The 19,662-nt window shown below is 45.5% G+C and overlaps 1 protein-coding gene across 1 annotated transcript in view; it reads left to right on the top strand.

The window, feature by feature from the left end:
* The window catches only part of LOC147679625 (SEC14-like protein 2), a 269,075-nt gene that overhangs the window by 224,252 nt on the left and 25,161 nt on the right, over positions 1-19,662 (top strand). The window contains exon 11 of the mRNA XM_086943202.1: positions 4,884-5,053. Within this exon, the coding sequence (XP_086799328.1) occupies positions 4,884-5,053 (170 nt within the window). The remainder of the gene's footprint in view (positions 1-4,883; positions 5,054-19,662) is intronic.

The raw sequence follows: 19,662 nt of genomic DNA, 5'->3' as shown, positions 1-19,662 counted from the left end.
GGAGGTGAAGGTCCTCCTCAGTTAATTCAACCTCCTCTGCCACTACAATAGGGACCTCCATCTATAGCAAGAGGGAGGAGTCTTTAGAAAGGGAATACCACCTGCTCAAACGTGAGAGAGCCATGCTCAGAATCAAGAAGGAACAGTTGGCCCTAGATAAGGAATCCCTAGAAGTCCAGAGGGCTCGGAAGAATTTTGGATTAGAATCCTCATGGTGGCAACACTAGTGAACTTATGGCCAGGGAAGAGGAGCTTCAGAAAGCTTGGCATGACCAAGAGGCTGTACTGGCAGTTTATCAGCCAGGACAGAAAGTATGTGTGTTGGAGCATGGGGCCACAACAGCTCTCCAAGACAAGTGGAGTGGCCCTCACACTAATTGAAAAAGAAAGGTGAGGTCACCTACTTAGTTGACCTAGATACACCAAGAAGTCCCCACACAGTACTTCATGTGAATCATCTGAAACCTTTTGTTGACAAGGTTGATATGAGCTTGCTCATGGCCACTGATGAGGGACAGGAGGAAGAGAGAGACGCTCTCCCTGATCTCCTCTCTCACAACCCTGTTGATGGATCAGTTGAAGTAGTAGTCTTGGCAGACAGAATCGCTAATCAACAGCAGGCTGATTGCAGACATGTTTTCAATCAGTTTCCTGGTCTCTTTTCTCAGACACCCAGTCAAACCACCTGGTATACCCATGAAGTGGACACAGGTGACAGCCTGTCTGTAACGAGCACAATTTACAGACAGCCTGCCCATGTCAGATATTGCATCAGGAGAGAGGTCCAAAAGATGCTGGAGTAAACCAAACACAGCATTTTCAACCCGCAGTGGGCATTATCAATTTATTGTAATGCCTTTTCGTTTATAAAATACATCTGCTACATTTCAGAGGCTGGTGAATAAAGTCTTAACAGGTCTGAAAGCCTATAGTGCAGCATATCTAGATGATATAGCTGTCTTTAGCGCCACCTGGGAGGATTACCTGGCCCTCCTCAAAAATGTACTGCAAAAGACAGGCCTCACTATCAAGGTCACAAAGTGCCAGATAGGGCATAGGAAGGATGTGTACTTAGGCCACCTTGTAGGTGGAGGCAAAGTTCAACCACTGGAGAGCAAAATGTAGACCATCATGGACTGGATTGCTCCCACTACCCAGACTCAGGTCAGACCTTTCTTGGGCCTGACTGGGTACTACAGGAGGTTTGTTAAGGGCTATGGATCCCTAGTGACACCCCTTAATGATCTCACATCCAAAAGGATGCCTAAGCAGGTTCAGTGGACAGTTAGCAGTCACAGGGCATTTGATGACCTGAAGCAAGCGATGTGCTCTGCTCCAATTCTGAAAAGTCCTGACTACTCCAAACCATTCATTGTCCAGACAGATGCTTCAGAGATAGGGATAGGTGCAGTAGTATCACAGCTTAATGCAGAGGGCCAGGATCAACCAGTAACTTTTATAAGCAGAAGGTTGACCCCCAGGGAGAAGTATTGGTCAGCTGTTGAGAGGGAGGCCTTTGCTGTGGTCTGGACCTTGAAGTTGAGGCAATACCTGTATGGCTCTCACTTCATTGTTCAGACAGGCCATACGCCCCTCTTATGGCTTAAACAGCTGAAGGGAAAAAGAAAAAAAACGTGTGTGGTGGTCCATTTCCCTACAGGGAATGGCCTTTTCAGTGGAACATAGACCTGGGAGTACCCATGCCAACGCAGATGGACTCACCAGACATTTCCACTTAGAAAATGAAGACTCAACTGGGCAAGGTTAGTCTCATGTCCATACGTTTGTGTGTAGGAAAGTAGGATCTGCTTTCATTGCAACCCCCACTTTTTGCCTGGTGTCAATGTGTTTTGACTGTAGTCTGCTGGGATCCTGCTAATCAGGACCCCAGCAACTGTGCTCTCTACCCTAAATTGGCTCTGGTAAGTACTCTGATACATCCAGAATTGGCTACTGGTCTACCCTTAAAAGTTCCTAGTACATGGCACTAAGATACCCAGGGCATAGGTACATCAGCGGTCTCCCATGGGCTACAGCATGTTTTGTGCAACCCATAGGAGTCCACTTAAACTCTGGCTACAGGCCTGCCATTACAACCCATGTGAAAAGGTGCTTGCACCTCTCACAACAGATAAAACCTATAAGTCACCCCTGTGGTAGGCAGGGTGCTTAATTACAAGTGTGAGGGTTCCCCTGTGTGAGCAGGACACCACTACAAACACCAGAGTTGATTCTCCAGGATTTGTAAGTACAGTCAGCCATTTTTAGGTATGTAGTGAACATCAGTCATTACTAGATGTCTGACTATATAATGGCTGCACCGAACCTGGTCATGTTTGAAATCAAACAGGTTGAAATCATACTTCAACACTGATTCTGGTGCTGGAAGTATGATCCCAGGTACTGGGAGGCCCCTTAGAGGACCCTCCTGCTGCTGAGCACAGCTTGAACAGGGGAAGGTAGAACAATAGGTTTCCTTGACAGGGAGGTGTGACCACTACCCAGACAGGGCTTAGTGTATTGGGCTGGGGTGGGGACACTTTCCAGCACCACCAGACTGCACTGAAGAGCACATCTGGTGCCCTCCTTGCATAAACAGGTTTGAGCCAGTTCAGGAAACCTTGGTTACTGCTCTGGCGTGAAACTGGACAAAGGACATGGGAGTATCCTCCCCTCTGCCCAGCCCCTCACTTGGGAGGGATCTCCGAGTTATTCCAACCAGTAGTTGGGCATTTGAGGGCTCACCTGTGGGTGGGTCCTCAGATTCATCGTAGAACAAGACTAACCTCAGACACCAAAATACTCTTCGACCATCTGGACACTTCGCCTGGAACAGAGACTACATCAAGGAAGACTCTTGCTGTGCCTAGTCGCGCTGTTCTGCAAGTATTCGGTCTGTGCTTCTCTCATGCTCTCCAGGGACCTGTGGGCACCAAGGACATACAAAGTTATCTACCTTGGAATGAAGGAGTCACCCCTCTGCATCTGTAGGCACTGCATCGAAACTGACTGATCTGCTGCTCCTGTCGTCCTACAGACTTTCCGAGGCTCAACAACACTGGTGGTGGACCTGTGGCTCCCCAGAGGCCCGACCGGTCTTCCTTACAATTTGGACAGTATCCCTTGTTGGAGCCGCTGGGTCCAAACGCCTGTGAATCGCTGCAAATTGACATGTCAAAGGTTTATTGGCTATGCACTCCAGAGATCTTCCGGCCTACAAGAAGCTTTTGCCTCCAGCACCTAATCCCTTGAAGATTATATACCATGGAACATGGCAGACACCTTGTGCACTGGTTCTATCATGGCAATAGGGAGCATCTCAAAGTCTTCCTTACCCCCATTAGGCTTAAATGGGAAACTTACCGGATTTGTGAATTCTTGGATAAGAAGTGGGCCCACAAATTAGAATACCCAAAAAAGGTCTCCTGCAATGCAAGGTTTAAGCTCATACAAGTCTCTATCTTACATAGGGCATATTTAACACCACACAGAATAAATATTGCTTTTACTACACTCTCTTCCGAGTGCCCAAGATGTAAAGCTTTGGATGCTGATCTCCTCCATCTGCTTTGGTCACCCCCTGTAATATATCGATACTGGACGGGTGTAGCCTCTGCCCTGACTGCCGTCTCTGGTCTTGATCAATGGAACACACCTGCACAATGTTACTAAGTTTACGTCGTAGACTCAAGAGTTCCACGACCACAATCGGGTTTGCCAACTTGGCCTTATTCTTGGCTCAACAGGTATCCTCAAGACTCCCTAGAATTGAACACTGGTGAACAGAATTTGAGCGATGGGGCTTGGCAGAAAGTGAGGCTATACTTAGAGAAGAATTCAGAGGATTACGCAAAAACAACTCTCACTCGAATGGGATATTATGTTGGAAGGATTTAAAGCACTATATACAGCCTCACCTGATGAACAATAATACGTCAAGACCAGTCACCTGTGCGCTGGACATCCCTGTTGCCCCAATCCCCTCACTATGCATTGTATACGCACTTACATATTCAGTACGCCCGCTCCGGCCTCCAATTCACACCTAGTAACATATGACATACTTTTTTTTGTAGGGGGGGGCTTGGGAGAATGGGGTCATTAATATGTAGTGCACAAAAAAGGTAGATTGTACACCCTCTATATGCTTTGTCAGTGCTCAATTGTATGCCCGATACTGTCTGAATGCAGCATTAATATTCAGATACACTGTACCGTTTTACTGAAAATGCAATCGTTTTTGTTTAAAAATAAAACATGCGTGGTATTTGCATGCGTTGTAAAATCGTGCACCCGCCTCAGTGTATTGCTCTCCAGGAGAGAGGCTTTTTGTCCCCAGCTGTGGTGCTTCGAGATTTAAAAGCATCTTGTGTCATGTAGATGTTGTTTTTTCCTAACTCTGGTATATCTTTCGTCCAGTTAAAGTTGTACTTTTTCCTTACCCCTGTGTGCTGCTCCCCCAGACTAATGTTATTAGTTAGGCGTGCTCTATCACATCTGAGTTGTTGGTTTGACTTTCACATGGCTGTTGTTCCCTAGGTGCGTTGCTGGTATTACTTACCCTGGTGAGTCCCCAACACATACGAGTTGTTTTTTCACACCCCGGTATGATGCTGTCCAGGAGATATTTGCTAGTGTGATTTTCCCTGGTGTGCTGCTCTCCAATAAGAGCGTTGTTAGTGTGGCTTGCCCCAGTTTGTTTTTACCCACATAAGAGAGGTTGTTTTTATTCTGCCACCTAGTGTTGCTTCACAGTGGCTTGTTGATACGGCTTGCCTAGGTATATTCCTCCCCTTTAGCAGAGTTGTTAGTTTGACTATACACAGTGTTTTGCTCCCAAACGTGAAAGTAGCCTGTCTCACCAATGTGTGTTTCGTCCCCAGGTGGCAGTTTAAGTCAGACTCGGAGGACATTGGCTTTGGAGTCTACAGGAAAACGAAGGCAGGCGAGCGTCAGAAAGCAGTAGATATGATTGAGGTGGTCACAACTGACCGGTACAATGCACATCTAGTACCAGAAGATGGCTCCCTCATCTGCAATGACCCTGGCGTCTGTAAGTTAATGCAGTTCCACAATTTACTTTTAGCCTTTTCTCATCTATATATTACACTTGTACCCTCTGATTGTCATGGAGGCAAAGGGATACATCAGTGTTGCGATGCCTTGTCTATGAGAATAACAAAAAAGTCATGAATGGAGTACTTGAAATAAAACAGCCACTGTAAATGCCAGGGTCATTTCCCTTCCATAAGATAACACAAGTGCAAATCAGTCCTGGACCCCTATCAAGTAGGATACAGGCACCCCCAGATGCGAGTCCGGAGTTCGCTGTGCCATAAAGCTGAGGTTGTACTTAGCTCTTGTGGCTGATCAAGGTTGGAAATGTTCTGGCCTTGTTTGTATTCTCCTTGGGGGCCTGTTGTAATGAAACGAGGATCTGGTTCCAGGGTTACTTAAGATAGTATTTATTCAAATAGATGGTTCCAGATAAAAGGTACAGAGAGCCCCACCAGGAGCAGCCTTCCTGCTGCTCAACACTAATTATCCAACTGCCAACTTCACACACCCAACATTCCGCAGCATCATCCACACCAGTCTACACCAACATTCTACACCACACTCACACTGGCTAAGCAGCAGGTACAGCAGGGCCCTCCATCGACAATCATACACACTGAATAGACGCACCCACATACGGAGATCCCAGAGCGCTTTTTCCAAAGACACGTTTGTGTAACATATTTGCGTTAGTTCAGAAAGGCTAGGAAATACACAATTGTATAACTTAGCAGCCGAAACGGGCTACATTGCCAATTTAGTTAATTTACTTTAAAATACAGCTCTTTTTATGGCTCCTTTAGATAGGATCTTGGAGCATTGTGCTTGGCTGTTTTAAAACATTTTTATCCCTCATAAAAACCTTTCAGAACCTTATAAAAATTGGTTCACTCTACGACCTTTAGGACTGAGTATTTATTTAGTTTTTTCCCAAGAAAGAAAAAGAATTCATTTTTGGTGGGCAGAATTTGCGTAGTCATGCTACGCAAAGCTCAGCGAAATGGTAAAAAATCTAAGCGAGCACACAAAAGTTCAGCAAACGCGTGGAATTGCTTATTCTGCCAGTTTGCGATGCTTTTTTCCTGTTCGCAAACGCGGTTTGCGTGCTCGGGGAGAAATATCTCACGAACACGCATTTTGAAAGCGCTGACAAGCACAAAATTCTATGAAGCCGCGGATGTTGAATATTTGGCAATTCAACGTTCTCCGCAGAATGCAAAATTACCCAAATTCCGCGAGCGGAACGGAATTTACCACCCGGGCCTTAATAATGACTTTTCTTTTTGTGGAATGATCAGAATGTGGCAGAAGAATAGCTAAAACAGGCCCCCACTGGATCGGTATCCTATGCCTATGCCAGCCAGAATCTCAATCCCAGAAGATGTCATCATCATTGCAGCTTCCTTTCCTATGCCACCTTGAGAGAGGATGAGTAGATTAGCCTGCATGGCCAAAACGAAAGGCAGGAATCCCTTTCTGGAGAAAGATCACATGAGTAAAGAAAGGCTGCTCCCTCTACTAGTTGTCACGTCTCACTCAGAGGAATCTTAAAGCGAAATATCCAAAAGGAGAAGTTATGGTGTGAATGGCATTCCTGGCAACATCAAGGAAATCAATGTTAACAAAAGCTACAACACCTCCATGCTCACCGTTTAGGGCTGGGTTGATGTTGAGAATGGAAAAACAAAAGACGCTGCAAAGCATCCGCTGTGTGCAGATAATACCAAGCAAACTAGTGCCCTGTGCATATGGAGACACTCCGAAGAGGCTTCAGTGTGCGAAGACACTGCCAAGCGCCCTCTGCATGTGGAGGTACTAGCGTCTTCAGCGTACAGACACCGCAAGTGCCCTCAGCGTGCAGACACTGACACCAATCCTAGAAAATTCGAAATTAGAAACAATTTGTGTGCTATCGAGGGCCATGTACATATCTATTCAACTCACATAAACGTAATTGTTGTATGCCTATCCTTGGCAGTGCTGTTCTGTTTGAACTCCCCTGTATTTCCCCGTCTCCAGAAAGTGTAGAGAAAAAAAACACAGAAATGCTCCTGTATGCCATATTTTTAGGACTGAGCATATTTCTGCACCTCCCATTCAAAGCAAGTACAACATGATAGGGAAACCCAATAATCCCACAGGAGATTGGGTACGAACATACAAAACACAAATTGTCTCCTAAAGCAGAACATTAGACTTAGTTACTTGTTTCAGGGCATGCTGTCAGAATATAGAATGCTAAAAGTAGCAGAACAACATCTACTAGATTATGCATAACACATTGTTATAGTAGGCATACTTCTTTATATAACTATACAAGTTGTAATTTATTGGATCATAATAAATTCATATAGTTAGGGGAAAGAGAAATCTCACTATCCTACTGTCCGAAAAAAATCGCCAAACTTCTTTTAAAGTCTAATTGGTGATACGTGCCAGACCAGGGACCACCCAACCGCTGCGTTCTCCTTATGTCACAGTCTATAGAAAAATATTTTCTTGAAAGAGGTTTGAAAGCCTCTCAATTTGGCAACTGTGGTTTTCAATCAGTTGACTTTTCGGCCTGCAGGCATCTAAAAAGTACTTTAGACGATCCTCAGGACAAAGTGTCACGCTTTTCACGTATATAGAAGACCCTTAGTATACAATATATCCTAAAAATTCAAACAATAGCAAACAATATCGATATATACAGATAAAAATGAAAATACTATAATATACATGAGGAAGTACGCCACCAATTATTACAAGACGTGAAACAAGCTCACCCGTAAAACAAAAACATGTGAAAAACACCAGTGAGACCAATCACTGTAGCCAATAATAAAAGAGGCATCACCTCAAGATGAACTAGTGCTCCTACTGCAACTACTCACAATGAGCAACTCCCAAAAGCAGGCCAGGGATTGAAATCCTTCTATATATAAGACCACAAACCAATAGCAAACATCAACCATCCAACACATGAAAATCACATTTTGAATGGTCGGAGTTACCGACCATTCATAATTATTAATAATTATTAAAACTTAAATTGCATTACAGTATTATTATTATTATAGCTGGTAAAGAATTTTTCAAATTCACATGCTGAATTCATTCCCCATTGTCAAGGTGGAAGACCCACTGTAACCTTGGAATAGCCATATCAATTCACAGTATCTTAACCACTGCCACTCAAGTAGCACACTCACCACATTGAAAAGAACCTGAACTCAAGCAAGTGATATGAATGTCCTCTATTCACCGCCCGCAGTGGAAATCTCATCTTAGATTTCTAATACAATATACACAAGGGATATAACCATAAGTGGCCTCTAAAGGTGAAGGAGTAGTGATACATGTGAATCTATGAAATATACCAATGCTGAAGAACTATAGGTACTTGATGGTAACCTGTTCCTTCTCCAGCATTAGATCTCTCATACTATGATTAGTAAGCAGTAACAAGCACACTCAACATGCACTTGTGCACAGTGTCCCACAAAAAAATAGGCTCACCTTATTAAAACAGATTCTAAAGAATTGCTTATTCCACTGCTGTTTCACCATCTGATAGTGCCGCTAGACAGAAATGCCAGATAGCTGTGTGGCAATTTTTCCATGTGACAGCTCACCAAATGTACGACAGAGGCTCCTCTGTGTAGAGCACTGCTAAACTTCTCCAGAATGTGCCATGGCTGAACTAGTCAGTGGTCTTCCTCCTTTGGTAAAGACAGAATTGGATGACTGCTTCAATCCATCTTGAAATTCCTTGCTTAGATAAAATGTATTCCTTAAGAGGGTTTGAAAATTAAGGGAACCGCTGTTCTGATTTGCTGAAGTCTTTTGTTCTAAGTATTTATCTCCTAACATCAAGACAATTTAGAGCTCTATGAACTGCATCTGAATGGTGTTGAAAGAAAGCCTTGAGTAAAACTGGCTCATTAAGATGGAAGTCAGATGACACTATTGGTATGAGATGTAGGTTTGTGCATAGTATAACCATGTCTTTATTGAAATAAAGAAATGGCTCTTTAAAGCGAATGCTTCACCTAGCTGATGTTAATGGGAGAAGCACTTGTTTTCCATTGAAACACATGACACTTGTCCTAGGGATCGATCCAAATAAGCTCCTCATTAATTGTAATAAAACAGTAACAAGTCCCAATCTAGTAATTGGTGGGCAAGTGGGCAGGATGGTCCTGAAAAAACTCGATGAATTCTCTGCTGGCCTCAGTAGCCCCTAGAGACTGATAGGCACCCAGAGAAATCTCGATACAACTGAAAGATGTACTTTAGATGTTGTGTGCTTATGTCCAGATTACCGTATTTCTAGTATTGATAATGCAAAAGGTTGGGCTGAAATGGATTCAAACTTCTAGATAAACACTGAGGTAGAATGGTTTTTTAATTTGCCTTACATTTGCTGTTGATGGAGACCTATGGAAGAAGGTCTTTACAGTTAGCTGATGTCTAGTCTTGAAATGTTACTGTCTTCAGGAGACACAGTAGTAGTTTCAATAACCCCGAGTTACTGAGGTGAAACACTTCGACCTGAAGAACAAATTCCTTTGTGATACTATTAGAATGGGAGCTACCTCTGGGACAGGACATTTGAAAGATGCCTACACTTGAGAAACAGAGTTACAGATAAGGTTCTGAAGGGCTCCAGCTTAGAGAGAGACAGAAATCATATATCAACTCATGACACATCTGGAGCAGAACCATCCATTCGATGCCTCCAATCCAGCATCCACAGCAAGTACAGCACTGAAACCGCCCTGATCGCAGCCACAGACGACATCCGAACCCTTCTCGACTAGTGAGAAACAGCAGCTTTAATAATCCTCGACCACTCGGCAGCTTTTGATATATTATCCAACCACAAACTGATCGAAAGACAACCACATCAGCATCCAAGGGGACACACTCAGATGGATCACCTCCTTCGCCACTTGAAGAACCCAGAGGATCCACTTCTAAACCCAAGGAGATCACCTGCAGTGTCCCCCAGGGCTCTTCCCTCAGCCCCATGCTCTTCAATGCATATATGACCCTGCTGGCCAACATCGACAGATCGCACTGTCAACATAATTTCCTACACAGGCGACACACAACTCAACCTCTCCCTCACCAATGACCCCACCACCACCAGAACCATCTTCCACAGATGCATGAGAATCGTCTCCGACTGGATGAAGAACAACCACCTGCAGCTGAACACAGACAAGACAAATGTATTGGTCTTTGGCAAAAACAGCCACATGTGGAACAACTCCTGATGGACATCAGACCTAGGACCAGCACCCACTCTCTCCAACCACTCCAGAAATCTCAGAATTTTCATTGACAAAAAGCTCACCATGAAATCACAGATCAACACTGTCTCTCCTCTGCCTGCTTCCTCACTCTGCGCATGCTACGCAAGAAAGATCTGTAAGCAGCTACCCCTACACACGAGACACACCGTGACACAGGCCCTCATCCCTAATCGACTGGACTAAGGCAATGCCCTCTACATAGGAATTGCCATCAACCTTCTACAGAGACTTCAGACCATACAGTACACCGCAGCCAGATTCATCCTCGGTCTTCCCCAACGAACCCACATAACACCCCACCTCAAGAAACTCCACTGGCTTCCCTTACAGAAGAGATGCTAATTCAATCTGCTGACCCGCGCACACAAGGCTCTACACAACCAACGCATATTTTAACCACCGACGGAACTTCCACTAAGTGCCAAGAAGAGTACGCTCCGCCTCCCTTCACTTGCCCGTCCTCCCCACATCTACAGAAGTACAGTACTTCTCCCACATTGCAGCAAAGATCTGGAACAGCCTCCCCAAGCACTTTATAAATCCTGATTGATCGATAAAAAAGAAAAGATGAGAAAAAAAAGGGGAAAGGTAAAAGGATAACCACAGTAGGTGAGACTGAAGAAGGGGCAGAGAGTGGGCTGGAAGCAGGAAAGAGAAGAGAAGTAGAATAAGTCAATTTCAAGAGCTTATGGGGAAATTGTGGTTCCAGCAGTAGGCAACATTATCCAAAGTTCACTTTTGAAGTTGTCAAACGCAAGTGAGGCTAATTCAGGCTGGCAAGGGGCCTCCAAGCTCTTTCACTTTATGCAGTCCCTCAGATAGCATGGAGTTCACCATGAGGCAAGACGCCCCAGCAAGTTTCATATAAAGGTCGATTAAGCAGGTGATCTACAATTGGGCGGCATCATCCGCTGCAAGACGTTCAGGAGACCACAAGTTTCAAATGCACTCTAAAGCAGAGAATCCTCGACTGCATATACCTGGATTCAAATTCACAGTGATGCAGCATGAACGGTCTCCTCTTTTTCTCTATTATCCTGCAGGTGTCATGGAAAAAATGAACAGGGCTGCCTTCCAATAAAATCTTCCCTCTACTTGTTGCTGCTTCTAAAATATGGTCATTACTTCAGTTTACAAGATCAGTTTCTCTGTTGAAGGATTGGCAGTTTTGCAGCTGAAGCTTCACCTTTTTGCAGATACAGGTATCCAAAATCCCTCTGCTATCCAAGCAGACAGAAAGTCACATTGGTCTGAGTATTTGCACCCTTGAGAAATCCCCAACATAGGGCCTGGGCCATACTTTCCAAGCCCTCTTGCAGCTCCTTAATGTCGTTTTGAAGCCTTTTCCCCTTTGTCAGGAGGGGCCTGGGTGGTCTCCTTTACCTACTGTACTCGGTTTTCCAGTGCCTGGACAAAGCTCTGTAGCTCTGTCTCCTTGTGTTTGCTTTGTTCGCACATTAAAATTAGACATGAAAGGGGAGGCGTTTTGTTTTATTCTATGGCGTGTTTCATTAACTGAAGAGTTAAACCATATGGGTAGTACTCTGCAAGAGATTCCAGAGTCAAATGGTACACATCTCCTTCCACCAAAAACCTGTTTGCTACCGGGCCCAATGGGGGAAGGGTGATGGGCGTGCAGTTTATCTCCTCCTTTTGTGCCTTTTTGAAGAATTTGGCATTGTGGCGGGCACCTCTTTATACATTCCACATAGAAAAATGATCACGCTACTTCATTATGGCAGACCGTTTAACAATCTCTAGCAGGCGGGCTGCAGCATATCTATGGGTCACAGTCTTGTTCTGCCACTCTCCGACCTCCAGTTGTCCTTGCACCATCTGCAGCCTATCACCATAGGCTCATGGGTTGAGAAATAAAGCTCAAGTGTGGTAGGGATTAGTGAAGAACTCTCCCACAAGTTCCCCACCCCCAAACACATTCTATTGAGAGACCTGTGTAAGGCCGTTGCTACCCGGGTGTTATTTTGGTCACGCCCCCTCGGTATGCTAATGTGCTATCTTATGTGAGTGTCTTTATTTGCTTATTGATAAAGCCAGTCCCATCTCCACACATACGCAAATATGAAAAAACACTTTTGCTATGCACTGAAAGCTATTGTAGGGGCAATTTTACATTAGAGAAAGATCAGGTGTTCTACCTGCTTTAGTCTTTGGCAACAGAACAAATGTATACAAATGTGAAGAAAGACAAGCAGCCGATTACGTCCCCAATCCTTCATATACCCTTGGGATAAATAGAATGTGTACTCCTTGGGTAAATGAAGCGTCCAAAAAACAAATAGGTCATGCTGATAATGTATCTATTATTTAAAGATATGGGATTAGAGATGTTTTATATCGGAAGGGAAACATTTATATGGTGATTTTATTATATTTTCATCCCTATCCTTCTCTTCTTCCTATATTGCAATCAAAATTGTTTGATTTGTGATTTCAGACATTAGGTCAGGATAGGCACAACTGAACTCGATTTGGTTGCCGATTAACAGAGCTTCTCAAAATGTGCTTCATAGATGCAACTTGGGACCAAAGGGAGATTGTGCCAAATGATAGCTGTGGTGGCACAACATGTACTACACACCCACGTTTGCTGTATAATGGCTAATCATCTGATGTGGATTCCTTTTTTTGCTGTACAGCGGCATAACAAATACTAAACACTCACACTTGCGGTTGGATGGCCCATCATGTACCCAACAGTGCTTCCAGCGCAAGCTGTGAGAGTAAAATGGGACAAGTGAAAATAACACACACAAATCCTCCACCAAACTAATTTCTAATCAGGCATGAGCACAGAGAACCTGGAAGACCTCAAACTATGAGTCGGGTAGTGATAGATTGTTGCGATCTTTCTTCTACCTTTAAAATCATCAACATCCCCTGCTTCTCCAGACTTTTCCTAAGGCTGATATCCAACATATGTCATTGACCTGAATTAAATTCTTTAATTTTTGATGCATGAAATATGTGCCTTATTACGAATCTACTGTAAGGTCTGTGAAGGATGGAATCCCCCAAGACCATTCACTTGGAAACTATTTCTATCTTGAGCAATTTGTCATTCAGTTCTTCACTCCTTTTGCATATTTATTCTTCATAGTGATCGGACTGACCTTCTTCCTATTTTTGATAAACGGGACTGTATGTGCGTATATATATATATATATATATATCCAACAACTTCCTTCCTCGGTTGAGCCGTGAGCAAGTTATCAGGGGATAACGAAACTCGTCGGTTTGTGTGACCTGGGAGATGCTTTGGAGAATTAAAAAATTGGGGAAACGCTATTTCCTGTGAGTGCGTTTTCATTTTTCTCATCAAGAGGAAGTTGTTGGAGACATTATTCGGCGAGGCTCTGCCGAGGATTTTCGCACCAGGAGCAGAGGCGCTACGGGTCTGAATGCTTGAGCTGTGTTTCTGGAGAATGAAATATATATATAACAACTCCCGCAACCTGCATGCGGCAAAGAAGGAGACGCAGACACTGCAGTCTTTCAGGCAAGATGTTTTCTTTAGTTGAAATCAACAATCCACACACATATTATATATATATATATATATATATATACATATATATATATATACATATATATATATATATATATATATATATATATACACACATATATAATATATATACACACATATATATATATATATACACACATATATAATATATATACACACATATATAATATATATATACATATAATATATATATATATATATATATATATATTTCATTTGACGCTGCCCTAAGACTGAGCCCTTGGTCACTGGTTTAAACCAACTGTCAAGCCTGCGCGTAATGTGATCACGTCCCCTGTGAGGGACGCAACGCTTCATGGCTGCTGCACTAACTATGGAGTCTGAATAAACTGCAGCTGACTAGCCACAGTGGTCCGTGCTCTTTCTTTGCTTGGAGGAATTGGGCTAAGCGGGAAAAGTTATCCGGAATATGACGAGATCGGTTCCTCTCCTCCGATCTCAAACGCGGACCCCTCTGCAAGTTCGGGCTAATTGTGCCAAATGAGAACTGATTTAGCAGCAAACGTCTATTCGGCATCCGGGAGGATTCAACATTTGCAAACATACGTGACAAGAATTTTCAATTCTATTAAGGACAAGGAGGCGAGGACTATGCTATACTCATTTCTTTATTAGAAATGCCCAGCAGCCAATAAAACACATAAAAAACCACAATACCCATGAACACTTGGGTAACAACCATAGAGTCTGCAGTATATACGGCCAGGTAGATAGTCACACTTCCTCTTTCTTTGGTGAGAAAAGCTTGTTCAAATAACCAGTAAAAATTAACATGGAAAGACAGTTAAGGTAAAACACCATCTCCAATCCAGGACAGCCAAGGAAATTTCCAAATGCCAACAAAGCAGAAGACAGGAACCACAATCCTCAAAGGAGCAGGCAGGGAAATCCAGGCCTCCACGAAGAATTGTCACTTGGGATCAGATCCTGAAAAGAGACAGAAAGCCGTAATACACAGTCTGTGCAATATGATCCTAAAAAGAAGGGTGGGTAGAAAAACAAAATCATTGCATCATGTCAACATCAAGGAAATCTTGAACATGCTTACAGTAATAATAATGTATACAACAATGGGTGGGATAATCCTCGCCTCCTTGTCCTTAATAGAATTGAAAATTCTTGTCACTTATGTTTGCAAATTTTGAATTCTATTTCAGGACATGAGGCTCCGATTATGCTTGTTTAAAGCTGATCCACCACAACAGAAGCAACATGAGCAATAGGCTTAAAGTAGAAGGTTTTAAAAACAGAACCAGAGGACCAATCAGCGGCCTTCATAATATCAAACAAAGTGACACCCAACGAGAAAGCTTTAGAAGCCATAGCCCCTCGTGCAGAATGAGCCCCAAACACAGACACATCAATTCCAGCTTCCGCCATGAGCCAACGTACCCACCGAGCCAAAGTAGCCGGGGTAACGGGGCGAAAGGGCTTCTGCAAAGCAATCAACAATTGACCCTGCATATCAGAACGACAAGAAGAAGTACTTACTTCGTAATCTTTGAGACATTGAACGACACAAAGGTTAGGATGTGCAGGGAAGGACGGATAAGAAATAAACGCAGTATTGGTCTTGGTACGCCTAGAGAGACGAAACGTGACGCCTCAGGAGTAAAACTGCGCCCGGCTAGATCTAAAGCACGTACATCCAACACCCGCTTGCAGGAAACTAGACACAACAACATAGTCAGTTTGGCTGACAACTGTTTACGGGTAAAGAATAGACCGGCCAAGCCTCCAGAAAACGCAAAACAATAGACACGTCCCATAATGAAACGTATTTAGGACGTGGAGGATTTGCAAGAAGGATACCTTTGAGCAATTTAGCCACTAAAGGATGTTCACCCGCCGGTTTACCGTCCACGTGGAGGTAACCCGCAGAGATCGCAGAACGGAAGTTGTTCACCGTGCGATACGCCAAACCAGACGAAGCAAGCAAGGCCAAAAAATTGACCATCACAGAAACATCAGCCGATGTTGGATCAACTTTCCGTTGAACACACCAGTCACTCCAACGCTTCCAAGAGCCTCTGTAGCGTTTGTGGGTACCAGGAGGCCAGGCGTCACTGATGAATCTGGAAGCGTCCGCAGAAAGGCCTGGGACCGACCAGCGTTCCCCGAAATCCGCCACTCCAGAAGAAGGAGAGAGCCTGATAGAATCAGGGGATGCGGATTCTGAAGAGGATCTAGCAGGAGATTCCACTTCTGGGGAAGAAAGAACGGCACTGCACAAGCCATTTCCAGGAGAACCAGGAACCATGTTTGAGCCCTCCACAGAGGAGCAATCAAGATCAACTCCGCTTGGTAGCGCTTCGTGTAAGCTAGGACCCTGGGAATCATCATGAACGGGGGGAATGCATAACACAGCGCTGTCGGCCACGGTTGGAGAAAGGCATCCGTGGCTAGGGCTTCCGGATCCGGCCTCCAACTGAAGAGTAGTGGGAGCTGAGTGTTGAGGCGGGAAGCAAATAGGTCTATTTGACATTGTCCCCAGGACCGGAGGAGATGACGGAACAAGCGAGGATGAAGTCTCCAATCGCTGAAGTCCCTCAGATGCCTCGAGTTCCAATCTGCAATGAGATTGTTGCAACCAGGGAGATATTCTGCAATAACTGTGATCTTTTGTTGCAGACAAAAGTGCCAAAAATTCTTGGCAATCTCCGCCAGTAATCTCGACCGAGTCCCCCCCAGTTTGTTGACATAGCGGACTGCTGACACGTTGTCCATGCGGAGAAGTATACAGCAGTTGAACTGAAGGGGAGAGAGGCAACAAATCGCAAAGGAGCCCGCCAGGAGCTCCAGACAGTTGATGTGGAGGGAGTGCTCTTGGGGAGACCACCGACCCCCTGTTGAGACCGGACCGCACCGGGCCCCCCAGCCCCAACGACTGCCATCCGACTCGATCACCACCTCTGGCGTGGACCCGAACAGGGCTCAACCATTCCAAGCCTCCATATGATCCAGCCACCATTGCATCTCCGACCTCGCGTCCTCCGATAGAGGAATTTGATCCGAATATCTGAGGCCGTTCTGGAGATGACGAATCTTCAGGCACTGCAAAGCTCAGTAGTGCAGCGGGCCGGGAAGATCGCCTGAAGGGAAGAAGCCAAGAGACCGACGACACGTGCTAACGACCTCAATGACACAGTCGGTTTCGTAATAATGGAAGTCAATTCCCTCTTGATATACCGAATCTTCTGATTGGGTAATAGAAGCTGACATGTAAGAGAGTTGACTTTGAAACCCAAGAAGTCTATCACCTGAGTCGGGCGCAACACAGACTTTTGAGCGTTCACCAGAAAGCCGAGGGATTGCAAGAGCTCTATGGTCCACTCCAGATGAGACATCAGCTTGAGTGGACAATCCGCCAGAAGGAGGATGCCGTCCAAATAAATGATCAACCGAACTCCCCGACTGCGAAGAGACTCCACGACCGGCCTCAACAGTTTCGTGAAGCACCAAGGTGCGGACGAGAGGCCGAACGGGAGAACTTGATACTCTTACCAAGTCCCCTGCCAGTGGAACTGGAGGAAGCGGCGAAGCGGGCGGAAGATGGGAATGGACAAGTAAGCGTCCTTGAGGTCTAGACGAACCATCCAGTCCTTCTCGCGCAGAAGATCCCGCAACAGATGGATTCCCTCCATCTTGAAGTGTCTGTAGACCCCTCCTCCGTTGAACTCCTTTAGATTGAGCACCAATCCTGAGCCCCCACCCTTCTTCTCCACAAGGAAGACCGTGCTGACGTACCCCTGTGGATGACGCACGGTTGGAACAATCGCCCCCTTTAAGAGAAGTGACTTTAGTTCCTCGGTGATGAACTCCTGATCCCTTTGGGAAAAACAAAGAGGAGAGGGACGATTGGATTGACGCTGGGGCTGATAAAACTCTAGTTTGTACCCCTGGACCGTCTCCAGCACCCATGCATCGCTGGAGATCAAGCGCCAATTGTCTAGGAAAAAACGAATCCTGCCCCCCAGAACAACACTGCATGCAGGAATCAGGCTCACCTGAAGTTGCGGAATCTTGATATCCACCGGAGTTTCCACCGGAACGTCCCTTTCTGTACTGTCCGCGACCCTTCCTAGAGGGATAGAAGTTTGATCTTTGGGAGTAGCCGGAATCTGTATTCCCTCCTCTGTGGGACAGGTACCCCTTTCTGATTGGGTTGTTGTTGACCACGGCCGAACGAGCGTCCCCTGTTTCGTCCGGCCTTGCTGAAAACCGGACGAAAAGCTTGTCGGAGCGAGGTCTGGGCTTTGTCTAATCCACTAAAGGTATTGACAAACTGGGTCAGTTCTTTCAAAATGGCTGACCAAAAAGCAAGCCCTGAGCTGCAGGACCCGACTCAGAGGTGGAAAGCTCTGCCAGTTTTGGGTCGAGTTTCAGGAGGATAGACCTACGCCTCTCACTGGAGAGGACGTAATTGGCGTTGCCAAGTTGGCAAATCGCCCTCTGAGCCCACTCGATAAGCTCATCCGGATCCACCAGCGCAGATGACTCGTTGGCCCTGAAGCCAAGATCCAAAATCTTTGTAAGCAGGCCCAGCATACCAAGGACCTTGTCCTGGCACGAACGCCAGGAACAGTCCAGACCCTTCTTCGGATCTTTTGCAAACTTACGAAGAGGAGTCACCATGGTGGGATCCACCTCTGGTGTATCTGCCAAGTTGTCTGCCAGATCCGGCCTAGGGCACTCCGAACAGAGACGTGCACGGACCTCTTTCTCAAAAGGCTGACAAATGTGGTGTTGCACATACTCCACCACCTTCGGGGATGGGAGCCAAGCCGTTGAATTGGGGTGGACAATGTCTGCGGGATCAAAGGTGAGGACTGGAGGATGAGTAGGGGCATCCACAAAATGCTCTTCGCACTTCCTCTTCTTTGGAGGTGGTGGAACGTGATCTGAAGAAGATGAGGAGAGTTGTTCATCACTATCAGCTTCAGCTGCTGCAGATTTGGACTTGGCAGCGGACAGAGACTTGGCTAACCGCTGAAAGTCTGAGGCATGGGGATTCCCTGGGGAACCGGAAGACTTACGCGATGCAGGAACCCAACCCTGCTGTTGAGCATATTGAGTCAAATGTCTCTTCAGAGGAGTTATCGCACGAACCAGTGCTTTATTCATGGAATGCTGTACACCCCTATCAAGGGCTTCCACCAAATCTTGCTCAAGAGACTCAGAGGCCTCTTCGTCGTAGTCATTGTCATCTTCATAGTAATATTCACTCATTGTACACCAACAGTGTAATTCTGCCCACAAGATGACTGAATATAAAGTTTGCCGAATGCAAAAGTCAGGGGGAGTGACAAAAACCCCACAGCAAGCCAAGGAAAAGCAGAAAACTGCCTCAAAAATATTTAAAAGGTGGAGGGAGGGCTTGCCGTCTTACAAAAAAGCACTCTAGGCAGAGCCTATGCCAAATTCTCCAGCCGGAAGCTTTTTCCAGCAACCGGCGTCAAACTGGGGTTAAATTTGAGGCTGTTGGTGTGCTAGTCTCAAGGGACGTCCTTCTCTGAAGCTCCGGTTTCAGTCAGACACACGGAGCGCTAGATATCGCCACCGCGCATGCGCGGACACCGGCTGCCTCAAAATGAAGAGAGGAGCTCGCGCAGGCAGCGCGAGTCCTCCACAACCCCCAACTCCCACTCCACAGGCAAAGGACACGGGCACAAAGCCCCCGGACCGAAAGGGAGATGTACACACGCTCCCAGCCGGGCAACGCCGCAATAAAGA

This window comes from Lissotriton vulgaris, chromosome 11 (genome assembly GCF_964263255.1).
Source record: "Lissotriton vulgaris chromosome 11, aLisVul1.2, whole genome shotgun sequence".
NCBI classification, from domain to species: Eukaryota; Metazoa; Chordata; class Amphibia; order Caudata; family Salamandridae; genus Lissotriton; species Lissotriton vulgaris.
This window is presented reverse-complemented; position numbering and strand designations above follow the sequence as displayed.